The 26,930-nt window shown below is 42.9% G+C and overlaps 6 protein-coding genes across 6 annotated transcripts; all 6 read left to right on the top strand.

The window, feature by feature from the left end:
- Window positions 1–1,802: 1,802 nt before the first annotated feature.
- On the top strand, window positions 1,803–4,162 carry LOC6574481 (integumentary mucin C.1). The gene is made up of 2 exons (XM_044007969.1): window positions 1,803–1,877; window positions 1,942–4,162. Exons 1-2 carry the CDS (start codon window positions 1,868–1,870, stop codon window positions 3,963–3,965), a joined length of 2,034 nt encoding a protein of 677 aa, XP_043863904.1. The 5' UTR covers window positions 1,803–1,867; the 3' UTR covers window positions 3,966–4,162.
- Window positions 4,163–10,834: 6,672 nt separating this feature from the next.
- LOC116804904 (esterase S-like) lies at window positions 10,835–12,617 on the top strand. Its single transcript, XM_032733878.2, has 2 exons — window positions 10,835–12,263; window positions 12,317–12,617. Exons 1-2 carry the CDS (start codon window positions 10,889–10,891, stop codon window positions 12,598–12,600), a joined length of 1,659 nt encoding a protein of 552 aa, XP_032589769.2. The 5' UTR covers window positions 10,835–10,888; the 3' UTR covers window positions 12,601–12,617.
- A 57-nt stretch (window positions 12,618–12,674) lies between these two features.
- On the top strand, window positions 12,675–14,701 carry LOC26527135 (esterase S). The gene is made up of 2 exons (XM_015167468.3): window positions 12,675–14,291; window positions 14,355–14,701. The coding sequence occupies exons 1-2, from the start codon at window positions 12,917–12,919 to the stop codon at window positions 14,636–14,638; spliced, it is 1,659 nt and encodes a 552-aa protein (XP_015022954.1). The 5' UTR covers window positions 12,675–12,916; the 3' UTR covers window positions 14,639–14,701.
- A 736-nt stretch (window positions 14,702–15,437) lies between these two features.
- Window positions 15,438–17,218, top strand: LOC6574480 (esterase S-like). The gene is made up of 2 exons (XM_032733879.2): window positions 15,438–16,871; window positions 16,928–17,218. Exons 1-2 carry the CDS (start codon window positions 15,503–15,505, stop codon window positions 17,209–17,211), a joined length of 1,653 nt encoding a protein of 550 aa, XP_032589770.1. The 5' UTR covers window positions 15,438–15,502; the 3' UTR covers window positions 17,212–17,218.
- Window positions 17,219–18,222: 1,004 nt separating this feature from the next.
- LOC6574476 lies at window positions 18,223–24,766 on the top strand. Its single transcript, XM_002000486.4, has 6 exons — window positions 18,223–19,645; window positions 19,712–19,951; window positions 20,518–21,852; window positions 21,925–22,050; window positions 22,788–24,272; window positions 24,337–24,766. The coding sequence occupies exons 1-6, from the start codon at window positions 18,256–18,258 to the stop codon at window positions 24,579–24,581; spliced, it is 4,821 nt and encodes a 1,606-aa protein (XP_002000522.2). The 5' UTR covers window positions 18,223–18,255; the 3' UTR covers window positions 24,582–24,766.
- On the top strand, window positions 20,455–22,209 carry LOC6574477 (esterase-5B). The gene is made up of 2 exons (XM_002000487.4): window positions 20,455–21,852; window positions 21,925–22,209. The coding sequence occupies exons 1-2, from the start codon at window positions 20,472–20,474 to the stop codon at window positions 22,161–22,163; spliced, it is 1,620 nt and encodes a 539-aa protein (XP_002000523.1). The 5' UTR covers window positions 20,455–20,471; the 3' UTR covers window positions 22,164–22,209.
- Window positions 24,767–26,930: the final 2,164 nt, after the last annotated feature.

Raw genomic sequence — 26,930 nt, 5'->3', positions numbered from 1 at the left:
TCAGCTCGTCACCCTGATCAAGAATATATATACTTTGTGGGGTCTGCCACGCCTCCTTCTCCCTGTTACATACATTTCAACAAAACCATTATACCCTGATTTCCCATTGAAAATGGGTTCAGGGTATAAAAACGCCCAACTGGAAGCCAAAACTTACAAACATAAAATTAATAATTATAAGTGTACAATAAAATGGAAGGTTCATATTTAAATGTATTGATAATCCTAATAGTTAAACTCTCTATGTCTGCTAAAAGTCCAGATATTTATGAAAAGAAATAGTATTCAAGATAAATAAACTCATAATTCATAATCTCCGAAGGAAAAATCAGAATTTGCGTAGATCCATTTCAAATTGGCTCCGCCTAAATTGTAAATATTTTACTTTATGTTTACCGAAAAAAACAAAAAAAACAGACATATATAAAGAGTAGAATTTTGAATGTGTGTAAACAATGATTCTAAAGAACAAATATCTATACAAATTCAACTTCAATTGTAAATATGAATGTGTGTGTGTATTGGATACGTAAACTACAGCGTTCCTTCAACAATAAATATTCCACAAAACAGAGAAAATACAAAAATACTACAACAGAATATTTAAAACAAAACAAGCAGATAAACGAAAATACCGTTAATAAACATTAGTTAGTATAAACGACTTGCAAGAATTTCAAGCGCAACTTCTGCTCAGTTCCAAAGATTTTTTCGTTGGTTTGAGTTTTTTTTTTTTTGCAGCTTGAATTAAAAAATTAAAATAAATAAAGAAATTAAAATAAAAAAAATTATAAATAGGCAAATCAAATATTTGCTATAAGTAATAAGAGATTATTGTAAGTGATGACAAGTAAATAAATACATTTTCCCTAAATGAAAATTTAAATGTTGAAAATTGCTGAGTATTTTCTAAGTGTGAAAATCATAGATAGTTGAACAGTCTCTTTATATATGAATAGACTAATGGAACTGGCTATTTGGTAGCACAATCTAAGCTGATTGTATAGCTAAATATTTCTGTTGAATTTCAGTTAGAAATAACTGCATTTATTGATATCTCAATTGAGGCTGCCTTCAGTGGCTGGCACAGCAGCATTTTCCACACATGATGTCAACAATGTTTGAAATGCAAGTAGAGACAGCAGCATGCTGTGGGTACAGCCACAGATGGTGTTACCAGGACAACTAGGACTCGTGCATGTGTGTGGGAAGTCGACGTGTCAACTGAAATATTCATATAGTGCTCATGAATTGTGCACAAGTTTGTTAAATATTCATTCATTTGTCGGACCACAAGTGTTTTGGGTGGCTGGCAAATGCAAAACACAAATGTTTGACAAATCTTCCTCCTACAGCACACAAATTTTTTCGCCAATCTTTTCTCAGCAAATAAAAAATGTTATCTCTTAAGCAATTCCAAATATCGGGTTTTATCTACTATATATTTTCTTTGTGGATATAATAAAGACTATTGTTGTTACTACATGCACTGTTGCTCCGTTATCTTATTCATTTTCCTCTTCTAAAGACTGAAACTTTTTCCGAGCTTAATAACTGATATATATCAAACTATGAAGAGACATATTTCATAACGTACTCAACTAATATTATTATTATTATTTGCTAATATTTTAATGTCGAACCGCCAATTAGGGTAATGTGTATCTCGTTTCTGACAAGGTGTTTCCGTAATGTTCGTGTAAGGGATGTGTTGCCGTCAAGTGGTTGAGCAATGCTTGACGTAGCTGTGGTTGGTGATAAGTGCATCGTTGGTCGCTATATAAGCGCTGCAGCAGCTCCAGTCAAACGACAGTGGAGAAGTGATTACTCCAAACGGTAAAAGCAAAGAGCAGGAATATTTCTAACAATGAGAGTTTGTAAGTTCTTGAGTGGACGTGACGTTTTGAGTATTTATTGTACATACGGCATTGCGTTTTATAGACAACTTGCTGCTGCTCACTTTTGTGACTGCCCTGGCTTCTCTGGCTGCAAGCGGCGAGGCACACATTCCTGACTGTACGGATCATATTAATGGACTCTCGTTCGCGGATCCCATTAGCTGCTCCAGCTTCTATGTTTGCCTACGCGGCCGTGCACTGAGAAGAGAGTGCGGACATGGCCTGTACTTTGACCCCAGGACTCAGATCTGCAACCTACCGCGCCTTGTCGAGTGCCACAATGGCGATCGCAGTGGTTCGATAGTCACTGGAGATGCTCACGACGATCATCTGGCGGCCCCAGGTGGTAAAGCTCCTTGCGAAACAACTCCGAAGCCACCGTGCACTAAGACAGCCCCTACAGCTCCCCCACCCTGCACGAAAACAACTACCCCAAGCGCAGAATCACCAAGTGAAACAACTACACCTTGTGAGACAACTAGACGGACGACAACACCAGCGGAGAAATCCACAAAGACAACAACTATAAAAAGAACAACACCGAAAGCAACAACACCTCAGGTATCAACTGCTGGTCCAGTAACCGATAAGACTACAACACCGAAAGTAACAACACCTAAGGCAGAAAAGTCGACAACATCCACAACTACAACTCAAAGTACAACAACAACGTCGACGCCTTGTACAACAACGACGACATCAACAACAACGACATCAACAACGACAACAACAACTACAACAACCACCACTTCGACAACAACAACTACTACAACAACAACAACCACAACAACCACTACAACAACAACAACACCTTGTACGACAACGACAACAACCACGACAACGACAACAACCACGACAACAACCACGACAACAACCACCACAACAACCACGACAACAACCACGACAACAACAACCACTACAACAACAACAACACCTTGTACGACAACGACAACGACAACGACAACGACAACGACAACGACAACAACCACGACAACAACCACGACAACGACAACAACCACGACAACAACATCAACACCTTGTACGACAACAACCACGACAACGACAACAACCACGACAACAACCACGACAACAACAACAACAACAACAACAACAACAACAACAACAACGACAACAACAACGACCACAACGACAACAACAACGACGACAACGACAACTGAAGAGCCATGCGAGACCACTAAGCCCCCTTGCACAGCCACTGAAGCAACAACGACAACTAAAACAACGACAACTAAGACAACAACTACTAAAACAACAACGACTAAAACAACAACAACGACTAAAACAACAACAACGAAGACAACAACGACGACGACAACTGAAGAGCCATGCGAGACCACTAAGCCCCCTTGCACAGCAACTGAAGCAACAACGACAACTAAGACAACAACTACTAAAACAACGACAACTAAGACAACAACTACTAAAACAACAACGACTAAAACAACAACAACGAAGACAACAACGACCACGACAACTGAAGAGCCATGCGAGACTACTAAGCCCCCTTGCACAGCAACTGAAGCAACAACGACAACTAAGACAACAACTACTAAAACAACGACAACTAAGACAACAACTACTAAAACAACTACAACTAAAACAACAACAACTTCGACGACAACCCAGCCACCTTGCACAACAACAGAACCGCCCTGCACAACAACCGAACCACCCTGCACAACAACCGAACCACCCTGCACAACAACCAAACCTCCCTGCACAACAACCGAACCACCCTGTACCACAACCGAGCCACCCTGTACCACAACCGAGCCACCCTGCACAACAACGATTGCCCCTGATGCAACAAGGCAAATTGCAGCAGTCGTAATCAATCCAGCTGAGGAACTGGTCTCACTGCGCGACTGCCAGGGCCACGAGGATGGAACTCTGTTCACAAATGCCAGACACTGCCGCCGCTTCTATGTGTGCCGGAACAACAGAGCCAGACACCAGACCTGCCCCTTCGGCCAATGGTTCGACCGTGAGCTGAAGATCTGCCGCAGCCGCCTTGAGGTTACCAACTGTGCAGCTAGGCGCAACTAAACGATGATAATTTGGATACTTGAACCCCATACTGCGACTGTACCCGGACCTATTCCATATGACTAAACGACAACTCTCTTCGCTCTCTCTCTCTTCACTCTACTCTCTACTCTGTATGTAAATCACTTCTGAATTCAATTTGATGTCTTCCTCTTCCAGCAAAGAAATGTAATAAAGCAGCATTTACAAAAACGTAATTTACAACTTATTTCACATTTATTTTGCGCAAAGTAATATTTGTTATATAATACAATATTATATATTTCATATTTTTAAGATGACAATTTTGCGACTTGAATAGTTTGTTGCATAAAGCAAGCTCTGCTCTTCTGTCTAAGTCTGTTGCGCAATCGACATTAATCAGTCGAATGCACTCATTGATCTATATTTAGCAAGAAATTTGCGCTTTGTCCTCCGTTCAGTTGAAATTTGTAGTTAGCAGAGAAATCAGCGAAGGATTTTATGGTTGACCTGCCTGACTAATTAGTCGGCATTTAAAAATAATTGCCTTCGTTTTGGCACAGTTTTTCACTGCCAATAGGCGCATAGCGATGCCAAATTGAAAGCGTATGTGAAACATGATGCAACAACAAGTTCACTAGTGTGTGCGAGTGTGTGCGTGTGTGAGTGTGTGAGAGAGCCTGTGTCGCTAAAGTAAAGAGAATGTCATCCCAACAACTGCCTGCAAATACGGTATAAATCATAGAGCACTTTGCTGGCGTTGGCACCCGCTGCTACTCCTGCTGACAGCGACAAGGACAGCCTCTCTCTTCAGCCGCCACTCGGCTGCTGCCGTTATCCAACAATTCAAGCGCCCCTTACCCCTTCTGCACGTATCTCTCGACAGCCAATCATAGTTTTCACACTCTAGTTAACATCATTGTCACCGAGTTTCAGTCAATGTAGAGTTAAAAAAAAGAGAGACAGAGACAAAGCTAGAGATGAAATTTGCTCGACGTTTGCAGTTTGTCTCTGACTATTTTTTTCTCTCTCTCTCTCTCTCTGTTCTCCAAATACTCTGCCCCATTTAGCCGTTGCCTCGCTTGCTTCATTTTGCTGCACAATTTTTCAGTCATTTGAATGCTGGTTTGGAATTCCCCTTTTTGACATTTCGTTAGCTCTGAATTCTGCGTTTGTAGTCAAACAAAAAACAAAAAAACAAAAAAAAATGAAATTTTGTTTCAACGTTGACAAGTTAAGTTAATTTGCATAGAACCGCGAAATTTCCAGGGCAAATTAAAGTAGAGAGAGGGCTAGCCATATATGCAGAGGTAGAGTGTCAAGCGTTTGCTTAGCTCGACGTCTGCGTTTGAAAACTAAATGCTCTGCAATAACTGAAAAGTAACACACATTAAACTTTGTATATGCAATGTTTAGCTCAGTGTAATATGAAATAATACACTCAGAGAGATATATATGTATGTATACATATGTATATCAATATGAGTATACCTATGCAAAGGGTTGCTCAGCATGCCTGGGACGCTTCTTTGTTGATTCTTGATTCTTTAATGCAAGAGTTAAATTATAGATTATTATTTGCATATATTAATCTCATATAAATTCAAACATATATACATATATGCAAAAAAAAAAAAAAAATAAATAAAATAAATATATTGAAATAATAAATACCAGCAAAATAAAATTTTATTTTTATTTTTTAATTTTATATTTTATTTGTAATATGGGTTATTTTAAACAATAAGCCAATTGACAGACCATAATAAATGGCAATAATTAACTGAATGGTTGGATTTGCAGTGAACTCAATCCATACTCTCGCATACTATTTCGCAAGCCCAGATCGAGCCATTGAGTGATAATGTCCAGGTTTGAGAGAGAATATAACATGCACTGACTTTTGTGTGTTCGCCTTCAAATAGACAAAGCTCTGCTTGCTGCAGGTTGGACGAGTTGTTGCTATTGTGTGTAAAATGGGGCTGTAGAGGGCTTGTCGGCCGTAAAAGCAGTGTGCAGAAGTGAACGCAATATACTCGCCAAAAGGTCTCCAGCAGTATTATGCTTTCCAGATACGATTTTATAGTCATGCAGAATGTCGTCTACAGGCTCCTGTTTTTTACCAAAGGCCGGTTTTAAATCTAGGGATTCTTGAATACGCTTGCATAATAACAATTGCATGAGTGATGGCATTGCTCAAGCGTAGGTTCCCCTTTTCCGTACCAAAACTGGTGTTCGGATATGATGTTCATGCTTTTCTTAAAACTATTCGTTCGTCATGTGGAACCTTCCGAATTGTTGAGCTTAGCAATCATAATTATTGTTTTGCAAAGTATTCTACTATGAGCTAATAATAATAAATTTATATGCATGTATGTGGGAGATGATAGTATTATTCGAATAGATATCTTATCGATGCATAGTGTTGGATGATATTGATTGAAAGCAATGTTTGTTAACAGTAATATCGAGTGCTCGAATAGGAAAAGCAGGCAGTTGATAAGCAAGAAGAAGAAGGGCAACAGTGCAGAGACACGCTGCACTCCTCAAAATTATCTAATCTGCAGAAATATCTGACTTATACATATGTTATCAATTATATATATATCATCATACATATGCCATCAATCAGAGCATTCTAATTGCCTCCGCACAAATTTTGTCGTTTGCTATCGATTTGCTCATCTCCACCAGGGTTGTTTGGCATTATTGTTGGCCCCAGCTATAGAATGTCTAGCAAGCAGAAAAACTTGATTTCTTGATTGAAGAAAAAAGCTTAATCTAATTAAATCATCCACGTATTTAAGTCGATTTTAATAGCCCACACATTCATTGGCAAATCCAGCTAAGGAATCTTTGCAATAGCCCTCAAAGGAGGGGTTAGGGGTTTTTCTGTTCCATTGGTCAACCATAAGCCGAGGTTGGCAAATACGTACTCCAGCAGCTGTGAGCCTCGCGTGGCTCAGCTCCTCACCCCACTTAAGCATTGCATATTAATGAATGCTCAAGCTGAGTTGAGAGCGCTCTGTGGGCTAAGAGCTATAATTCTGCACAGAAATTCACAATGCCATCAAATATGCGCGCATAAACCAAGCAACAGCAGCCCGTATCCACAGTCCGCATATGCATCTAACAGCAAGCATCCAGCACATCTCACATCTCATAGCCCCTCAATCCGCATTCCGCATTCCGCAACCCGCATCCACATCCGCATGGGATCACACTTGTCTATTCGCGTTTAGCACAGTGGCTGCAACCTGACGAGCTGAGTCTCTGCTCCTACTGCTGCTGCCAACTGGAGGCAAATGCTAGCTACCTCCTGCTCCTCCTGCTTCCACTCTCCGCAGCACCCAATTTCCGGTGCTTGCGTAAATACATTATGCAGCTTACAACTACTTAGCGGGCTGCAGCTGCCAGCTACCATGGGCAATTTTTGGATTGTATGAGTCAAAATTATTGCACGCTTTAAATTTAACAGATTTTTCGTCAAAATAATTCAGAGAACTTTAAGAACCAACTGAGGTCTTCTGTTACTCATATTCATTATATAATCATATTTTCATTATATATTCATTATTTATTCATTATATATTCACTTTGAGTGATATTAAACTGTTCTACCTTTACTCATTGGTAATACTTTTCAATGCTGTTTAGCATTGATTTCTCAGCTTAGAATTTCTGCATTTGAGCCATCGTACAGCGGCAGGCAGGTGAGCTGCCTGGGTTTTCGGATTTGGTGCTAGCTACGTGGCATAAAGTGGCAAATTCAAGGCACAACTTTTGTCGATACAAGCGGCAAGTGTTGCGGGGAAGTCGCCTTGCAAGCATGCAATAAAAGTGCATGGCAAAGCTGTGAAAAAGGTGAAGATTACGCACTGAATGCGAATGCCAGTCTTTGGCTCAGACGACAAGCGCCTCGCCCGTCGCCCTTCGCCCGCCACCGCAAGTGACAATTTTTAACGTTTTCTCGGCGTTTTATACCCTGAACCCACTGATAATGGGAAATCAGGGTATAATGGTTGGCTGCAAATTCGTATAACAGGCAGCAGGGGGCGTGGCAGATCTCATAATGTAGATATATGCTTGATCAGTGCGATGAGCTGAGTCGAAATAGTAGATATAGCACAGATATGTCACAAAAGCTAGAGGCTTAAAGTATTTCTGAAAATGTTAAACGTGTAAACTAAAGGCAGGAGGATCATAACTTTTACTTTATATACACATGTTTTTTTTTTTTTTCTTAATTTACTGTAGATCCATATAATGATTTTGTAATTTTTCTGCTTAATCTGTTCTCAAGTTATTTGTGATAAATGCATAAGAGAGCGCTGAGTGGATTATCAGCTCCTCGAGCCAAGAGAGTCGAGTGGTATTCGTAGTCGAGCAGCCTCGACTAGATGCACTCCTTCTTCTATGTAAAGTTGGTGGGAGAATTCGCACATTTGTGTCAGCTGAACCGCAGCCACTGCAGAACGGCGAAACTCACGCGCTGCACTCCGCTCACTCCGCTCGGCAAACATGTGTGATACGCCACTTGCACCTGAAGTCGTAGTCTATTTGCAGGCGGGCACCGCACCTCAGACTCCGCTGCTTATAAAAGTTAAGGACTTGCATAACTTCTGGCATTTATGAGCGCTTTTCACCAGTTCTCAGCAGCTTCGCCTGGCGCTTTTCACATGCTTCATTACGCAAATGCCGTGTTTTCAAATTATTTTACATGCAGCTCCCTCTACTCACTCTCTCTCTCTCTCTCTCTCTCTCTCTCTTTCAGTCTCTGGCTCTATCCCTGCCTCATGCCGCTTGTTAGTGGCATTTTTTGTACGTTTTGTTGCATATTTTATGGCCCAGTGACAAGCTCGCTGCCTTGGTGGCATTACTACAGGCTGCGTGGGTGTTGTCTCGCTGATTAGCGTCGCATTTGTGTCAAAGTTGCATTTTATAAGCCCTCCGCAGTGCCGCATAAACACGTTTAGCTGCCGCTCAAATTGGCGCTGCGACAGTTTTGTGTCAACTGCTCAGCATGTACAGCCATATATGTACATAAAATGTATTTGGAAAAGTCTCGTTCTTATTCCCAGAAACGCAAAGCTATCAATATGCATTAAACGTGCTGATAAAGCAACCTATTAGCTACAAAGTAATTTAATACTTAGACATCAGACATGGATCAGGCAAAGGGGGAAAGTGTATATTCATATATCATATCAAATATTATATATTATCATATATACAACATGTATAACACAAATATCACTTATCATATACATAGTCCTATCATCATTCAAATCATTCTCTCTATCCTCTTCTCCTTGAATTGCAACGAATTCCAACTCAAATGTGAGTGAATTACCTCAATGCATTTGGACTCAGCCACGACTTGTTAATTTAAGGTTTATAATGCTTGTAAACACTAAAAGGTATTGCCAGCAATCTGTGGCATAATAAATAATTATACTTTAGCCGTAAACTGCATTGGGAGGAGAATTAATGAATGTGAAAACCACGTCGTTGGCCAAAAAGGTGGCTTGGCGGCAGCCAGTTGGCTTTTACATAATTATTTCATTAAGTGTCTGCCGAACGCTCAGCACAGGGTCGTCCTCAGTTGAGTTGGTAAGAGTGTGAAGAGGGGGAGGAAGAGGAGGAAGAGGAGAAGAAGATGGAACTGAGTCCAGTTGGGCTTTCTCGCTTTTACACTTGGAAATGCTTGCATTTAGCGGGCCAGACGCAGAAGTAATTCAACTTGAGGCGCTGCCTTGACCTCAGCCAACGCTTGGCAGTTAGTCAAAGAGAGCTTACAGAGTCAGTGCGAGCCAGGTCAGGTGGCGGTGCTGTTGGCTGGGTGGCTGGGTGGCTCATTAACAAACATTAGTTACAAATGTTGTGAATTACTTAAGGAATTAATATTCCATGCTTCACACAGCGAGCTGTAGCAGTATCAAGGCTGCGCACATATTAGGCATCCTCCTTCCTACAGCCCCGCCCACTCCACGGTCCCTGCAAATGAGCAGCAGTCACAAGTCTGGAGCATATTTCTTAAATCATGCTTGCTTAGCTTTTGCGTACACTGCGGCGTATACTTAATGCCAACTAATTCATTTATATATATATACACACACACACGCACACACACACACACGCGCGCAGTTCATCAGCTGGCATTTGTTGCCCTGCTCTGCCCGCCCTCCACTCATATGTCCCATAATCTGCTTCATCGTTGATTAGAACGTTGATAATGGCATCGCTTATTTGTCTGGGACTTGGCCATTGACTGCTCCCCAGTTACTGATGATACTAGTTGGTACCCCGTGGCATTCTATGGGATTAATGAAGTTTTTATCAGCGGCTAGAGTCGCTCGGGCTGTTGACGTTTAAGCTGCAAAGCCTGAGCTTATTATTACCCCTTAGCAAAGGGAAATGAATAAATATATTATTTTACTGCTCCGTCCTTATTGGTATTCATCACTCTGAAAAATTTGTTAGCCACTGTTTAATCCAGAGTCATCTGAACTATATACTTCTGTGGAGCAGAACTATCGTGCATAATTTACTAATTTGACACAATATTCAAAATTCCTATTTCATTTCTCACAGACTAAGCTCACGTATATTCAGCATTTTTATATGCTAAGCCCCAACTCTTAATAATATACATTTTATTATAAATATTATACTATGTCTTGATATTATATCATTCCGATGATTCTCAAACATATGCTTTCATATTAAATAAAGACTAACTAATACATAGTAAGCGATCTGTCATCAAATGCCCTCTGCCCCTCAAATGTCAAAGCCATAAATTGTGCAATGTCGAGAAAGAGGCAGCTGGAGCCAATCAGATTTTCTGCAGTTGCTAATGCGAGCGAATAAATTAAGGTTTCCAATTATCATAAAAGGCAATGATTCTCTCTGGGGGCAACAGTCGGAGTCGGAGCTCCAACTGGTACACCTAGTTAGCTATGAATACTTTTACTTTAGCAGTCATGTTGGTCGTAGCCTCCACAGCAGCGGGCTCATACGCAGCGCTTCTCATCGAGCTGCCAAATGGGGAGCTACGTGGTCGCGACAACGGCATTTACTACAGCTACGAGTCGATACCCTACGCACAGCCGCCCATCAACGACTTGCGCTTGGAGGATCCAGTTCCATATACCGAGCGATGGGAGCAGACCTTTGATGCCAGCAAGCCGCCGACCGAATGTCTGCAATGGAGCCAGGTTATCAGAGTGCCCGATAAACTGACGGGCAGCGAAGACTGCCTGACCGTCAGTGTCTACAAGCCCAAGAAACCCAGTCGCATCGCTCTTCCGGTCGTGGCGAATATATTTGGGGGAGCGTGGACTTTCGGTAGTTCGCTCGATGACGGAGTTGAGACCTTCATGTCTAGAGGCAATGTAATTGTGGTGAAGATCAACTATAGAGTGGGTCCGCTTGGCTTTCTGAGCACCGGCGACAACGTACTTCCTGGAAATTACGGCCTCAAGGATCAGCGTCTCGCGATACAATGGATCAAGCAGAATATCGATCGGTTCGGCGGGGATCCAGAGAACATAATTCTTCTTGGTTTCGGCACAGGCGGCTCGTCAGTCCATCTACAGCTAATGCACAAGGATATGGAGAAGTTAGTCAAGGGCGGCATCTCCATTAGTGGAACAGCCACATCTCCCTTTGCTGTGCAGTCCAGTGGGCAAGAGCTGGCATTCCAATATGCCAAAAAGTTGGGCTGTGCCAAGCTCAAATCGTCAATTAAACTGAAGGAGTGCCTGAAGAAAATGCCAGCCGACAATTTAGTTAGGGGTATAAAATATCTGCAAGTCTTTGAATATGTAAATTTTGGCGCATTTAGTCCAGTCATCGAGTCCTCCGATTCGGAAAAGCCTTTCCTCACCGAATTTCCAATCGAGACCATCAGGAGTGGAAGATCTGCCCATGTGCCATGGTTGGCCAGCTACACCACGGAGAATGGCATATACAACGCCGCCCTCTTGCTAAAAAGGAGTTCCAATGGTAGAGCGAAAATAGAGGAGCTCAAGTCTCGCTGGAATGAATTGGCCCCATACTTCTTTTCATATCCTTACTTTTGGAAACGATCTGAGAGGGATAATCATTCCCGGAAACTTAAGCAGCAGTACCTCGGCTACAGGAACTTCAGTGTGGAGAACTATTTCGACGTGCAGCGCATGTTCACAAATGAGCTATATAAGAATGGCGTTGAGGCGGCATTAGACGCACATCGAAAGTATGGCAACAGTCCCGTCTATGCTTATGTGTACGACAACCCTGCTCAAAAATCCTTCGCACAGTTACTGTCGAGGCAGAAAAATCTATTCTTGGGTAAGTCTCATATGCAATGTCCAAAGCAAATAACCCATAATTTCCATCCACAGGCACGGGCATGGGCGACGATTACTATTTAATGTTCAGCAATCCATTGCGCAATCCTCTGAGAGTTGACGAGAAAATTTCCTCAGTCAGGCTAGTCAAGATGGTGGAGCAGTTTGCCCAAGCCGGCAACTTTTCCTATGAGAACTGCGTGTTTCCAGACAACCGAGGCAAGAGGCACTTCCAGCTATTGGCCATCAAGCGCACCTACTGCAAAGTTATGGAAGTGAAGTATTTACCTGATATAGTCTCCAAAAACCTACCGCGATCCCCATTAATCTCGTATTAAACACTTCTGCAATTCCAGAACTGTTTCTATTATTTATCGCCATGAAAATATTGTATATATGTTTAAGGAAAAAGTCGAATCTTAAGTAATGCGATTTGAAAGCAGCGTATAAGGCAGCCGCTCGTAAACGAAGTGCCAGGGCCTTTGCCCTAGATTGGACCAGAGAACAGGTGTCAAAAATATTTGTCATTTATTCGCTTTGCGCTTTTTAAAACCATTAAGTCATTGGAACGAATCCGACTTCGCGCTGCTACCCATGTGCTAATAAATAGGCATTGATACACTTTTGCTAAAACAGTTGAACCTGGAGCACACCATGAACACATTCGCCTTTGCAGTCGTCTTGCTCTCGGCATGCTCACTATCTGCCTCAAGTGATCCGCTCCTCATCGAGCTGCCAAATGGGGAGCTACGTGGTCGCGACAACGGCATTTACTACAGCTACGAGTCGATACCCTACGCACAGCCGCCCATCAACGACTTGCGCCTGGAGGATCCACTCCCATATACTGAAAAATGGGTGGAAACCTTTGATGCCACCACGCCGGCAACTGAGTGTCTGCAATGGAGCCAATGGATCCAGCAGCCAGACAAATTGACGGGCAGCGAAGACTGTCTGACCATCAGCATTTTCAAGCCCAAGAACGCTACTCGACAGAGTTTTCCGGTCGTCGCAAGTATTTTCGGGGGAGCGTGGTCCTTCGGCAGCTCACTTGATGACGGTCCTGAGCACTTCATGGACAGCGGCAATGTAATTGTGGTGAAGATCAACTATAGAGTGGGTCCGCTTGGCTTTCTGAGCACCGGCGACAACGTACTTCCTGGAAATTACGGCCTCAAGGATCAGCGTCTCGCGATACAATGGATCAAGCAGAATATCGATCGATTCGGCGGGGATCCAGAGAACATAATTCTTCTTGGTTTCGGTGCAGGAGGCGCAGCAGTGCATCTACAGCTAATGCACAAGGATATGGAGACGTTTGTAAAGGGCGCCATCTCCATTAGTGGAGCAGCCACATCTCCGTTTGCTGTGCAAAGTAGTGGACGCGAGGACGCTTTTCGGTTTGGTAAAGTTCTGGGCTGTAAAAGAATCAAGTCTTCGTTTGCACTGAAGGAATGTTTCAAGAAAACAATGGGCCACGAAATCGTTAGTTCCGTTAAGAAATTGCAAGTCTTTGACTTTATACCATCTGCAGTCTTTAGACCAGTTATCGAGTCCCCCGACTTAGAATATCCATTCCTCACCGAATCGCCCATTGAGACCATCAAGAGTGGAAGATCGGCCCAGGTGCCATGGTTGGCCAGCTACACCACGCAGAATGGGATCTACAACACTGCGATGCTGCTACAGAAGGATATGAGTGGAAAGGAACTAATTTATGAGCTCAACTCTCGCTGGAATGAGCTAGCTCCGCACTTTTTGTACTACCCCAAGGAAATGAATAAATTGCAGAAAAACATTCACTCTCGCAAGCTAAAGCTGCAGTACCTCGGCTATAGGAACTTCAGCGTCGAAAACTATTTCGATTTGCAGCGCATGTTCACAAATGAACTCTTCAAGAATGGCATCGAGGAGGCTTTGGATGCGCATCGAAAGCATGGAAGCAGTCCTGTATATGCCTATGTCTACGATAATCCAGCTGACAAATCAGTCGGGCATACACTTGCGAAGAGAATGGACATCTTTATGGGTTGAGTATTTATTAATGACTCCGAATATAAGCGTAAGCTAATATTTATAAGTCTATTCACAGGCACAGGCTTGGGCGACGATTACTATATCTTGATGTACCAACCGATGCGTGGAGCGCTGCGAGCTGATGAGAAAGTGGTCTCCTGGAAGCTCGTCAAGATGGTCGAGGAGTTCGCCCAGAGCAGAAAGCTGGCTTATGATGACTGCGTATTCCCAGACAACCGGGGCAAAAAGCAGTTCCAGTTGGTGGTCATCAAGCGCACTCATTGCGAGGTTCAGGAAGCGAGACATTTGCCGGAGACCGTGTCTGACCATTTGCCACCATCTCCAGTAGTAATATTCTAATTCGATGTTTATAAGCCCGAAAATCAATCTGTCAATAAATCAATCAATCAATGAGTCGATGAATTCAAAATCGAGTTTGTATTGTTGTTGCTAAATAAATTATAATGGAAACTCCAAACAAATGTTTGTTCTTTCCTATAACGATATTTAATGCCGATTAAAAGCCACGTGCTGAATATTTAACTATCGTATAATTATAATCGTCAGAGCGATGGGTTTATTAGTCAAATCTGATATCTTAGCAAAGCGAGTCAGATAATATAAATCAATGCGATATATATAACTATTCCACGGTAGGAAAGAGAGTATGATTTAAATTTCTCAAGATCATATCATATGGATGGAGCATCGAAAACTCTTAACTCTAGCAGAAGAGAAACGCTATTAGTTATCTTGCTAGGTACTTGAAGTTTTGAATATGTAAATACTCACATTGACAACACAAGGCCAAAAGTATATATTACATATATCTATGCCCAAAGGGTGGTAAATCAGATAGACCTGAATTATCAAGAGTATATACTATTCGGGTCGACACAGTATATAATGAATATATAGCAAATCAGAAAAAGTTTTTGGTAAATTTGTTCTGCATATAAATTATTAATTTATTTGACATCGATTTGCTAAAGATTTTATGGCTAGTCAAAAGTCTTTCGTAGAGTACTCTGGAATTACATTGCCCCTAAAGGAGAAAAGTCATCATTTTATGAGAATTTTTATCGTTTTATTTTTTGTCAGCTGAATGCAATTGGACCCATCGAAAGTGTTTAAAAGGCCGCAATGTTTGAAGATTCCCAACAAACGCTTTCAGTCAACCAGACTTGCGGTTTGTTTAACTTGTGGTCCCGTGTTGAGTAAACCATGAAATATACACTATTTCTGATCGCCTGCCTGTGCACAACAGCCGCACTTGGTGATGACCTTTTGGTGCAGTTGCCGTTCGGGACACTGCGTGGACGCGACCGCGGAACCTATTACACCTACGAGTCGATCCCGTTCGCCCTGCCACCAGTTGGACCGCTGCGCTTCGAGCCGCCTCAGCCCTTTGTTGGCGAATGGCGTGAGACCTTCGATGCTTCAAAGCCAGCGGCGGAGTGCTTGCAGTGGAGTCATTTCGTGACGACGCCCGATCAGCTGACGGGCAGCGAGGACTGCCTGACCATCAGCATTTACAAGCCGAAGAATGCCTCGCGCCTCAGCTTTCCGGTAGTCGCAAACATATTTGGCGGCGCTTGGTCGTTCGGCGGGACGGTTCAAACCGGAGCCAGGGAGTTCATGGCGAGCGGAAATGTGATCGTTGCGAAGATTAACCATCGAGTGGGCATTCTGGGCTTTGCGAGCACCGGCGACGCCGGCTGGTCGGGCAACTATGCGCTTAAGGATCAGCGTTTGGGCCTCCAGTGGATCAAGAAATACATTTCCTTTTTCGGCGGAGATCCCACAAACATTCTGCTCCTTGGATTTTCGTCGGGAGCTGCCTCAGCTCACTTTCAAATGTTGCACGAGGATATGTCCGACATAAAAGGAGTCTATTCCGCGAGTGGCAACTCACTGGCGCCGTGGGCTCTACAGCCAAGTCCCCGTGAACAGACATATGAGCTGGGGCGGCTCTTTGGCTGTGGCACTCCCCGCAATACAGCAGTTCTGAAAGACTGTTTGAAGGCGGTGAATGCGGTTGATTTAGTAAGAGCCTTTAAGCACTTCCTCATCTTCAACTATGTGCCCTTTGCTCCGTTCTCACCCGCCCTGGAGCCCGAAGATGCGGTTGATCCCTTCATCACCAAGCCGCCCATCGACATCATCAAGAGCGGCAAATTCGCTCAAATTCCCTGGCTAGCAGGCTATTGCCAAGACGAGGGCATCTACAATGCTGCATCACTGCTGGCCAAGATGCCGGAAACGGGCAAGGAGAGGCTCTATGAACTGAACTCGCGCTGGTACGAGCTGGCGCCGTACTTCTTCTCGTACCGCAACACCCTGAACAAACGAGAGAGGGACGCACGCTCCCGAAGACTTAAGCTGCAGTATCTGGGCACTCGCAACTTCACCTTGGAAAGCTATTACGATGTGCAACGCATGTTCAGCAACGAAATGTTCAAGAATAGCGTCGAGCTGGCAGTAGATATTCAGCGAACGTATGGAAAGAGTCCAGTCTACACCTACATCTACGACAATCCGGCTACTCAATCGATTGGTGAACTCATAGCAGGGCGCACTGATTTAATCCTAGGTACTTTTTAATTCCTAGTCAACTGCAGCAACTAATTTCAATCTATCAATCTGCAGGCACGGCTCACGGGGATGATTATTTCCTGATGATGAATAGTCCAATACGCGAACCGCTCCGCCCCGACGAGCAACTTATCTCCTGGAAGCTGGTTAAAATGGTGGAAGGCTTTTTCGAAACAGGTCAGTTCGTCTATGACAACTGCGCCTTCCAGGACAACGTGGGCAAGAAGAAGTTCGATCTGGTAGTTATTCAACGCACGGTATGCAAGAACGTTCAAGCAAACAGCTTGCCCGACGCTGTCTCCGACCATAAGCCCAAAATTCCAATTATACCTACATAATTACAAATTGTAGAGCATTTCATGTATAAATTGGGGATATGCCCCAGGAAACAGTAACTGGTTAGGCTAAAAAATAAAAGCAAGCAAAAAAAAAAAAAAATTGGACTTTGATTTAAAATATTATCAATTAGCAATATCAAGAATTAAGTGGATATATTATAGTAAGCATTCCAAATCAAAAATGCTCTTTAGGCAGAGCATCGAATGGAATCCCATCATGATTGCCCATTGAAAATAAAATATTGATTGCATGTGATTTAAACTGAGAGAGTACTACGAATAAATACGCTGCTTTTTTAACTAAAGTGACTAAAAAAAAAAATAATAATAATAGTAAAATCAATAAATAATAAAAAATAAGTGAATTAGTAAATAAATAATAAATAAATAAATATGTTTATTACAAATAATAAACAATAAAAAAAAATAAAATAAGAAATAAATAAATCAATAATAAAATAAATAAATAAATCACTTCAGCTTCAACAAACAATTAATGAAACTGAAGGGGTCATACTTTATATATTTATTTATTTTATTTATTTATTTATTTTATTTATTTATTTATTTTTATTTCTATTTTATTTTATTTTATTTTTTTTTGATTTCATAATCAGTCAGACGAATGATTGCATGACAAAGCGAAATTTAGATTTTTTCGAATTTATGAATTGCTTAAACACGAGCTTGAATATATTATAAAATAGTTCATATAATAACTAGTATACATACGCAGCAATTCGTTTTATTAATGCATATATTTATCTCGAACTATGCTCAATTAGTTTGTTAGTGTATAAATAGACTGAGCAAACATTACCCTCGATACGTCAATCACAGAGCAATCTTGTTATTCAGTAATGCAATCAACTCTCGCATCGATTCGCCACTCACAGAGCGAGTCTCATGTTTCATATTCATATAGTTTCATTTGTGGTATGCGAGAGAATCAATTGAGAACTAATCTGATTTGCATGCATATAAAGCTCAGCATGCCCAAGGCGAGACTAGTGTGAATCAAGACTCGGTTTGGTAAGAATCATAATGTCGCGCATATGCTCGATCGCTTTCATTTGCCTAGCAGCGGCAGCGACTGCCACAGCTGAAGCTGCTGCCGATCCACTGATAGTCGAGCTGCCCAATGGAAAAGTTCGCGGCCGCGATAACGAAGGCTACTACAGCTACGAGTCGATACCTTATGCGGAGCCACCTGTGGGCGAGCTGCGCTTTGAGGCACCGCAGCCCTATGCTCAGCAGTGGAGCGAAGTGTTTGACGCTACCACGCCTCCCGCCTACTGCATGCAGTGGAATCAGTTTGCCGAGGGCGCAGATAAGTTGGTCGGCATCGAGGACTGTCTAACCATAAGCGTGTACAAGCCAAAGAACTCCAGTCGCTGCTCATTTCCTGTTGTCGTCAACATTCACGGCGGCGCCTTCATGTTCGGTGCACCCGTGGAACATGGCCATGAGCCGATTATGGCCAGCGGAAATCTGATTGTAGTGAAGATCACCTATCGACTGGGTCCAATAGGTTTTCTGAGCACAGGCGACGCTACATTGTCGGGAAACTTTGGACTTAAGGATCAGCGCTTGGCTCTGCGCTGGATCAAGCAAAACATTGCTCGCTTTGGTGGTGAGCCAGAGAATATTCTTGTCCTTGGTCACTCAGCTGGCGGTGCTTCGGTACACCTACAGATGCTGCAGGAGGATTTTAACCAATTGGCAAAGGTAGCTGTGTCATTCAGTGGAAATGCCCTGCATCCCTGGGTGGTGCAACAAGGAGCACGTCGACGCGCCTTCGAAATGGGTCGCATTGTGGGATGCGGCTTGTTAAGCGACTCTGTGGAGTTGAAAAAGTGTCTACAGTCCAAGGATGCCTCGGAGATAGTCAGAGCTGTGCGTCAGTTCCTCGTCTTTGACTATGTACCGTTTGCTCCATTTGCACCGGTGGTGGAGAGCGAAGATGCACCTGAGCCCTTCATTACTCAGCATCCCATTGATATAATCAAGAGTGGAAAGTTCGCCCAAGTGCCTTGGCTGACCACCTACACCCAGGAAGATGGCACCTACAACGCTGCTCTCTTAATGGCCAAGCAACTCAACGGCGCCGAGTTCATTGAGGAGCTCAACAGTCGCTGGTACGAGCTGGCGCCCCACTTCCTGTTCTATCGCGACTCTAAGAAGACCATTGACGACATGGACGACTACTCCCGCGATCTGCGACAGCAGTACCTGGGCAACCGCAACTTCAGCGTGGAGAGCTACCTGGACGTGCAGCGCATTTTCACAGATATACTGTTCAGGAACGACACCCTACGATCCATAGATCTGCATCGCAGGCATGGCAAGAGTCCCGTTTATGGCTACGTCTACGATAATCCGACATCTCGGGGCAGTGCTCAAGTTTTGGCCCAACGGGATGACACTTATTTTGGTATAACCTACTTTATTGATTACTTATGGACCATGTGTTTAATGATCTCAATTTGTATGTCTATAGGCACAGGACATGGCGATGATTATGCTCTGATATTTGAGAAGGCAATCACTCAACCCCGCGCTGACGAGAAGATCATCTCCAAGAACTTCATACGCCTGCTGGAAGACTTTGCTCAAAGCGACAGCGGCTCCTTGACGTATGACAATTGTGTATTTCCCAATAATATTGAGCAGGAGCAGCTGCAATTTATTTTAATTAAGAGCAACAGTTGTGAAATTTTAAAACTAGATCCAATTAGCTAATGAAGCAATATTTTGTAAAGCAAAGTTAGGAAATTTATTACTGCTGTTTATTGAAAGGGTATTTTAAATTCTGCTTGAGGTTTAACTAAGGCAAAGAGATTTTTGCGCAATTATATAGAAAGTAAAATAACTATTATAATTCAAATTTCCGCTCATACATGCTTTTTGATTGATACTCAGAATGAATAAAATTTTTGTCGAGCTTTATTGAAGATTTTCAATAAATTATAATTTGAACAGCAAACATCACACGATTTCAAATGCGGATCACTGGCCTTGATCACCTCTGTTGATAAACAATTATATAGATAATAGCCGAGAGTTGTGAATGAGAATGAGCTGCACGACTGCAATGAACTTACTAATTTACTGACTATATGCCTTCTATAAGTTAAGTTCAGAGTGTGACTAATTTGACCACAAATTTGTCGTTGGTCATGTGGAAATGCAGTCTATAAAAGAAGGCGCATTTCCCGACCAACTAATAGTTCGCTTCGATATTTGGTTTAGTGCAAATCATGAACCGTATAGAATACCTCCTCGTTTCACTGCTGATCGGCTCAGTTGCCACAGTCGCCACAGATCCATTGCTGGTAGAGCTGCCCAACGGAAAACTACGTGGACGCGACAACGAGGGATATTACAGCTACGAATCGATACCCTATGCGGAGCCACCTCTTGGCGAGCTACGATTCGAGCCACCTCAGCCCTACGCTCGCCGATGGGACAGCGAATTTAATGCAACCACGCCTCCCGCCTTCTGCATGCAGTGGAATCAGTTTGCCGAGGGCGCAGATAAGCTGATGGGCATCGAGGACTGCCTAACTGTAAGCGTGTATAGGCCAAAGAACTCGAATCGTAGCTCATTTCCGGTTGTAGCGAATATTCATGGCGGCATCTTCATGTTTGGTGCACCCGTGGAGCAGCGTCATGAGCCGATTATGGCCAGAGGCAATATGATTGTGGTGACGATTGCATATCGACTAGGTCCGATAGGTTTTCTGAGCACAGGCGACGCTACATTGTCGGGAAACTTTGGACTTAAGGATCAGCGCTTGGCTCTGCGCTGGATCAAGCAAAACATTGCTCGCTTTGATGGTGAGCCAGAGAATATTCTTGTCCTTGGTCACTCAGCTGGCGGTGCTTCGGTACACCTGCAGATGCTGCAGGAGGATTTCAGCCAATTGGCAAAGGTGGCTGTGTCACTCAGTGGAAATGCCCTGGATCCCTGGGTGGTGCAACAAGGAGCACGTCGACGCGCCCTCGAAATGGGTCGCATTGTGGGTTGCGGCTTGTTAAGCGACTCTGTGGAGTTGAAAAGGTGTCTACAGTCCAAGGATGCCTCGGAGATAGTCAGAGCTGTGAGTCGGTTCTTCGTCGTCGACTATGTGCCGATTAATCCATTTGGGCCGGTAGTAGAGCCAGTCGATGCTCCAGACCCTTTTCTCACTCAGTATCCCAGTGACATCATAAAGAGTGGAAGCTTTTCACAAGTTCCGTGGCTCGTTTCCCATACAACGGAGGATGGTGGATACAACGCAGCTGCTCTCCTGATTAAGCAGCCCGATGGAAGGGAGTTGATCTACCATCTCAATAATCGCTGGTACGAATTAGCGCCCCACCTCCTCTTCTATCGCAACTCTGCGAAATCAGTTGATGAAATGGATGACTACTCCCGCGATCTGAGACAGCAGTACCTGGGCAATCGGAAATTCAGCGAGGAGAACTACCTGCATGTACAGCGATTATTCTCAGATTTGTTCTACATAAACGAAACTCTACGAACCATAGATCTGCAGCGGAAACATAGAGGAAGTCCCATTTACTACTACGTCTACGATAATCCATCTGAAAAAGGCATTGGACAAGAAATGTCCAACCGGGATGATATTTATTTTGGTAAGACTCGAATGGATTTCGAGGTATATGTATTTGCTATGCCGTGACTAATGTACAACTATTTACGTATAGGCACAGTACATAAGGATGATTACGCTCTGATGTTCGACAAGAAAACTAGTGAAGACCGACCTGACGAGAAGATCATTTCCACTAAGTTTCTAAGCATGCTGGAGGGCTTTGTCTACAGTGATACTGGTGCTTTGACTTATGACAATTGCGTGTTTCCCAACAATATTGGCCAGAAGCAGCTGCACTATATTTTAATAAGGAGCAACGGCTGCGAGGCTCTAGAAATAGCTCCGATATAGGCAATTATATAATAACTATAACTATAATTATAAAATAAATTAATTCTAAAATACCACATCCTACTGCTGCGAGCTACACCTGTTTCAATGGTCAAGAAATTAGTTTTTAATTGTTAGTTTATTTCATTTATTCATATGAATACGAATGTGATGAGTGCTACATCAAACAAACATTTCTTCGCTTATTCCGATGATTATATTCTCTCACTAAGCTGATCTCGATCTGAGCAAAATCTAATCTGAACTAATTTAATAATGATGTTTGAGCGCATTGTTCAAAGTGATTAAGCAGCGCTGACCTATGATAATTGAAAGCTCTGAGGTAACGTGGTTAGAGATAGAGAGCTTCAGCTGCTTCACATACCCCCAAAAATAAATTATAAATAAAAAAAAATTAAAATACAAGTAAATAATTTAAATTATACGTATTCTATACTACATATATAAATTAAAAAATAATAAAAATTAGCAATTTAAATTCTATATGTATATACAATATTTTATATATATTGTATGTATGTTGTTTGTCGATGAGATGCAAATATTTATTTGCTGTTTAAGAGAAAACCAGTTCTGTTTAATATTTAAAATAATATTTATTATCAGCACTTAAAATGTTAACAGTCCACATAATTAGGGGCTATCAACGGAGCGGGAATCAAAATAAAACAAACGCAGCTGAGCTCCGCTTGGCACAGTGCACATTCAGTGTTGACAGAGTAAAGGTCATGAAAGATAACGGCATACGAATTTTCTTGGTCTGGCTCTGTGTAGCAGCGGCAGCCGTTGCCGATCCACTTTTAGTCGAGCTGCCCAATGGGCAGCTACGTGGACGCGATAACAAAGGATATTACAGCTACGAGTCGATACCCTATGCGGAGCCACCTGTCGGGGAGCTTCGTTTCGAGGCACCGCAGCGCTACGCCCAGCAATGGAAGGAAACGTTCGATGCCACTCAGCCCCCTGTCGAGTGCATGCAGTGGAACCAGTACACCGACCAGGAGAACAAACTGACGGGCGTCGAGGACTGTCTGACAGTCAGCGTGTATAGGCCAAAGAACAGCAGTCGCAGCTCATTTCCTGTTGTCGTCAACATTCACGGCGGCGCCTTCATGTTCGGCGGTGCAGCTGGGAACGGCCACGAGGCATTCATGGCCAGCGGAAACGTGATTGTGGTGAAGATCACCTATCGTTTGGGCCCTCTGGGCTTCATCAGCAGCGGCGACAGCGCTCTGCCAGGCAACTTTGGCTTGAAGGACCAGCGGCTGGCATTGCAGTGGATCAGGGACAACATTGCGCGCTTTGGTGGGGAGCCGGAAAATATTCTCGTAGTCGGCTTCTCTGCTGGAGCAGCCTCGTTGCATCTGCACCTACTGCAGAAGGACTTCCAACAGCTCGCAAAGGCGGCCGCCCTAATAAGTGGAACTGCCCTTATGCCGTCCACGGTGCAGCAAGGTGGACGTAGACGGGCCTTTGAAATGGGTCGCATCGTGGGCTGCGGCTTGCTTGAAGACTCGACGGTGCTTAAAAAGTGCCTGAAGTCGAAGCATGCCTCGGAAATTGTGACGGCCGTACGGGACTTCTTGGTATTTGACTACGTGCCCTTCGCTCCATTTGGCCCTGTGGTGGAGCCAGTCGATGCGGCCGAGCCTTTTCTCACTCAACATCCCCTTGACATTATTAAGAGTGGAGACTTTTCGCAAGTTCCCTGGCTCGTCTCACATACCCAAGAGGATGGCGCCTACAATGCAGCCATTTTCCTAGCAAAGCAGCCCAACGGAGAGGAGTTCATCGGGGAGCTCAACAAGCGCTGGTACGAGCTGGCGCCCCACTTATTCTTTTATCGAGACTCTAGCAAGACAATCGAGCAAATGGACGACTACTCCCGCGATCTGCGACAACAGTACCTGGGCAATCGGAACTTCAGCGTGGATAACTACCTGGACATGCAGCGCATATTCACCGATGCCCTGTTCAGGAATGATTCGATACGATCCATAGATCTGCATCGCAAGCACAGCAAGAGCCCCATCTACTACTATGTCTACGACAATCCCGCGGCTCGTGGTAGAGCGAGTCTTCTGGCAAGGCGAGACGATATTGTAGTCGGTAAGCAAACAGTTTGGACTCACTATAGTTGCTCCTTCCTCCTATATATACTTCCTTCTTATAGGCACTGGGCATGGGGATGATTACTTTTTGTTCTTTGACAGTCCCTCGCGACAGCCTCTGCGTGCAGACGAGGAAATTATTTCCAAAAATTTAATTAAAATGTTCGAGGACTTTGTGCAAGGTGACAAAGGGTCTTTGACCTATGACTCTTGCGTCTTTCCAAACAATATTGCCCAGGAGCATGTGGAATTCATTCTAATCAAGCGTAACGGCTGTGAGATTTCAAAAGCTGATTGGATTGCTTGAGTTTTAAATTGATGTATTATAAGCTTAGCTTGATTCTGAAATTTGGCAACTTAAATCAAACATATTAAAGTATTTTAAAGCAATTAATTTAATTGAAGCGTAATATAATTGCTCTTATATCGAATATATCAATCTATAAATTATTATTTATTCCTTTGAATAAAAATGAATAAAGTTCAACTGAACTCAGGTTTATTAAATTTTATTTTATTATTCATTAAAGTGTAATTAGTGGCAAATAAAACTTGATAAAAGATAAACAAAATAAGATGAAGCAATTCACTGAATGTCGCAGAGCACCAACAACAGGTTTTTCTCGAAACGAGTTGAGAGAAAGATTATAACAGCACTCTTTCATGAGCAGGCGGTGGCTGTGGTTACTTAGGCAGTGCCAGAGCTCTGCTGCCTATGGTAATCCGTGCAAGCACCTGAGTGTTGCTTAGTGCCCTTCTTTTCCGTAGAGTTCATCTGGCTTTCCCTCCAGAACGAATGCCACTTTATAGGCCGCACGCATCTCGCTTTAAGCTGCTTTGAAATTTCTGGCTTGTGGTGCGTAGTGATTCACTATGCGAGTTCAGGTTTTCTCAATTTGCCCTTTTTGTCTGTTTGCACCCCGAGCCCATTGAAAATGGAAAATCGGAGTATAATGGTTTTGTGAAAATGTATTTCACTGGCAGGAGGAGGCGTGACAGACCCAAGAAAGTATAGACCCATACATATATTTGTATGTATGTCTATACTTGATCAGAGCGACCAGTCGATATAGTCGTGTCCGTCCGTCCGTCTGTCTGTTCTTATAACATCGATTTTTTCGATATCTCATCCTATTTCGTTTTTATCGATTATAATCGATAACTCGTTTTTTTAGCAATATTTGAAAACCGTTAGAGTTGGAGATTTCAAAGTTACTCTAGAGATTCATATAATGAATACCAAGATATTGTAATTTATAGATTTTGGATACGGGCATGGTATTCGCCAGAAATATGAAGAAAAAAAGTATACCAAATAGTAGATTGAATGTTTGTTCACTAATATATATTTATATAATATATATTTTATAAAAATGCTCATCAAACTCAAACATATGGAGCGGGGTATAAGAACAAAAAAGAAAAGAAAAACTAGAAAACATAAATGGGATGGGGGATTTCCAAAAACTTTGAAAACTGCAAACAAATGGCAAATACTTTCGAACAGAAATGCGCTAGAGAGGACTGTGGTACAAGTTGGAATCTGAAGCGCGTGCCCTGCATATTTTATGATAGTTAATTATGTGCCTGTTGTTGTGTATTTTGCAATTTTGAGATTTATTTAGGGAAATTAGCCAAAAAGCGCAGCTAAGGGACGCAGCAATGCAACAGCTCGGCGTGCGGGGGGAGGGAAGGCTCTTTGCTGGGAAATATGAAAAATAACTTATGCCTTTTATGTGAGAAATATTGAAATATTAGGCAGGCAGGATGAAAGGCGGACAGAGCAGCGGAGACAGCCAAGGGAGCGAACCGGACCCAAAGGATTCATCAGCGGTAACAGCTGTTGACGGCGCACTCGGCACTCGGCACTCGGCGCTGCCAAAAATTTTAGCATTTTGCGATGATGTATCGTTGGCATCATTATAACAGCTGCCGTTCCGGATCCTAACTGGCAGTCCCCAGTCTAACCCGCTGCCCTGGGCTCTCGGTAGTTGGGCTGAATGAAATTTGGATGCGTTTCGCCCGGTCTGGCCTGGCTGGGGCCATTGGACAACGGCTTGTGCGTGCCTTGGGTACTTGTTGTTATATTTATCACAGAAGCGTACTTTATCTTCCCAGCACAGCCGCGCCCCAGACCCGCCCACAAATGGCGTCAGTCAGCAGCTGCTCAAATCACCAAGCCAACAATTTTACATTTTCCAGACTAAATATTCGCATCTTTTATATAACGCACACACACATACATATTAGTACTCACACCTACACACATATACACATATTATATATAAACAAAAAAATTGTTTCGTTATTTATTGAGCCCTTTTTTGCGTGTCGATCTGGAAATTAAACTTGCATTATGGCTCTCAGTTGAGGACTCGGTTGTATGATGATACCATCAGGGAAAGTTTCTCTATATTTCATAATACTTATGTAGAGGCGCAATAAAAGCTTAACAGATGTTTCGGCCTTACAAATTTGATGTTTATGAGGCCAACGAATGTTTTTGCTTGCATTTTTAATGATTTCCCCCTACCCAGCCCTTTTTTCATTTTTCGTCTTCTTTTGATAAATAGTAAAAAAAAACAAGTAAGAAGGCTCCAGTCGAGACTGCTCGACTAGGAGATACCCTGAACCCTCCTCCAAGCTGATATTCTAA

The sequence above is a fragment of the Drosophila mojavensis genome, unplaced genomic scaffold (assembly GCF_018153725.1).
Source record: "Drosophila mojavensis isolate 15081-1352.22 unplaced genomic scaffold, ASM1815372v1 contig_231, whole genome shotgun sequence".
In the NCBI taxonomy this organism is placed as follows: Eukaryota; Metazoa; Arthropoda; class Insecta; order Diptera; family Drosophilidae; genus Drosophila; species Drosophila mojavensis.
The sequence above is the reverse complement of the archived record's forward strand: the minus strand, read 5'-3'. Positions and strand labels throughout refer to the sequence as shown.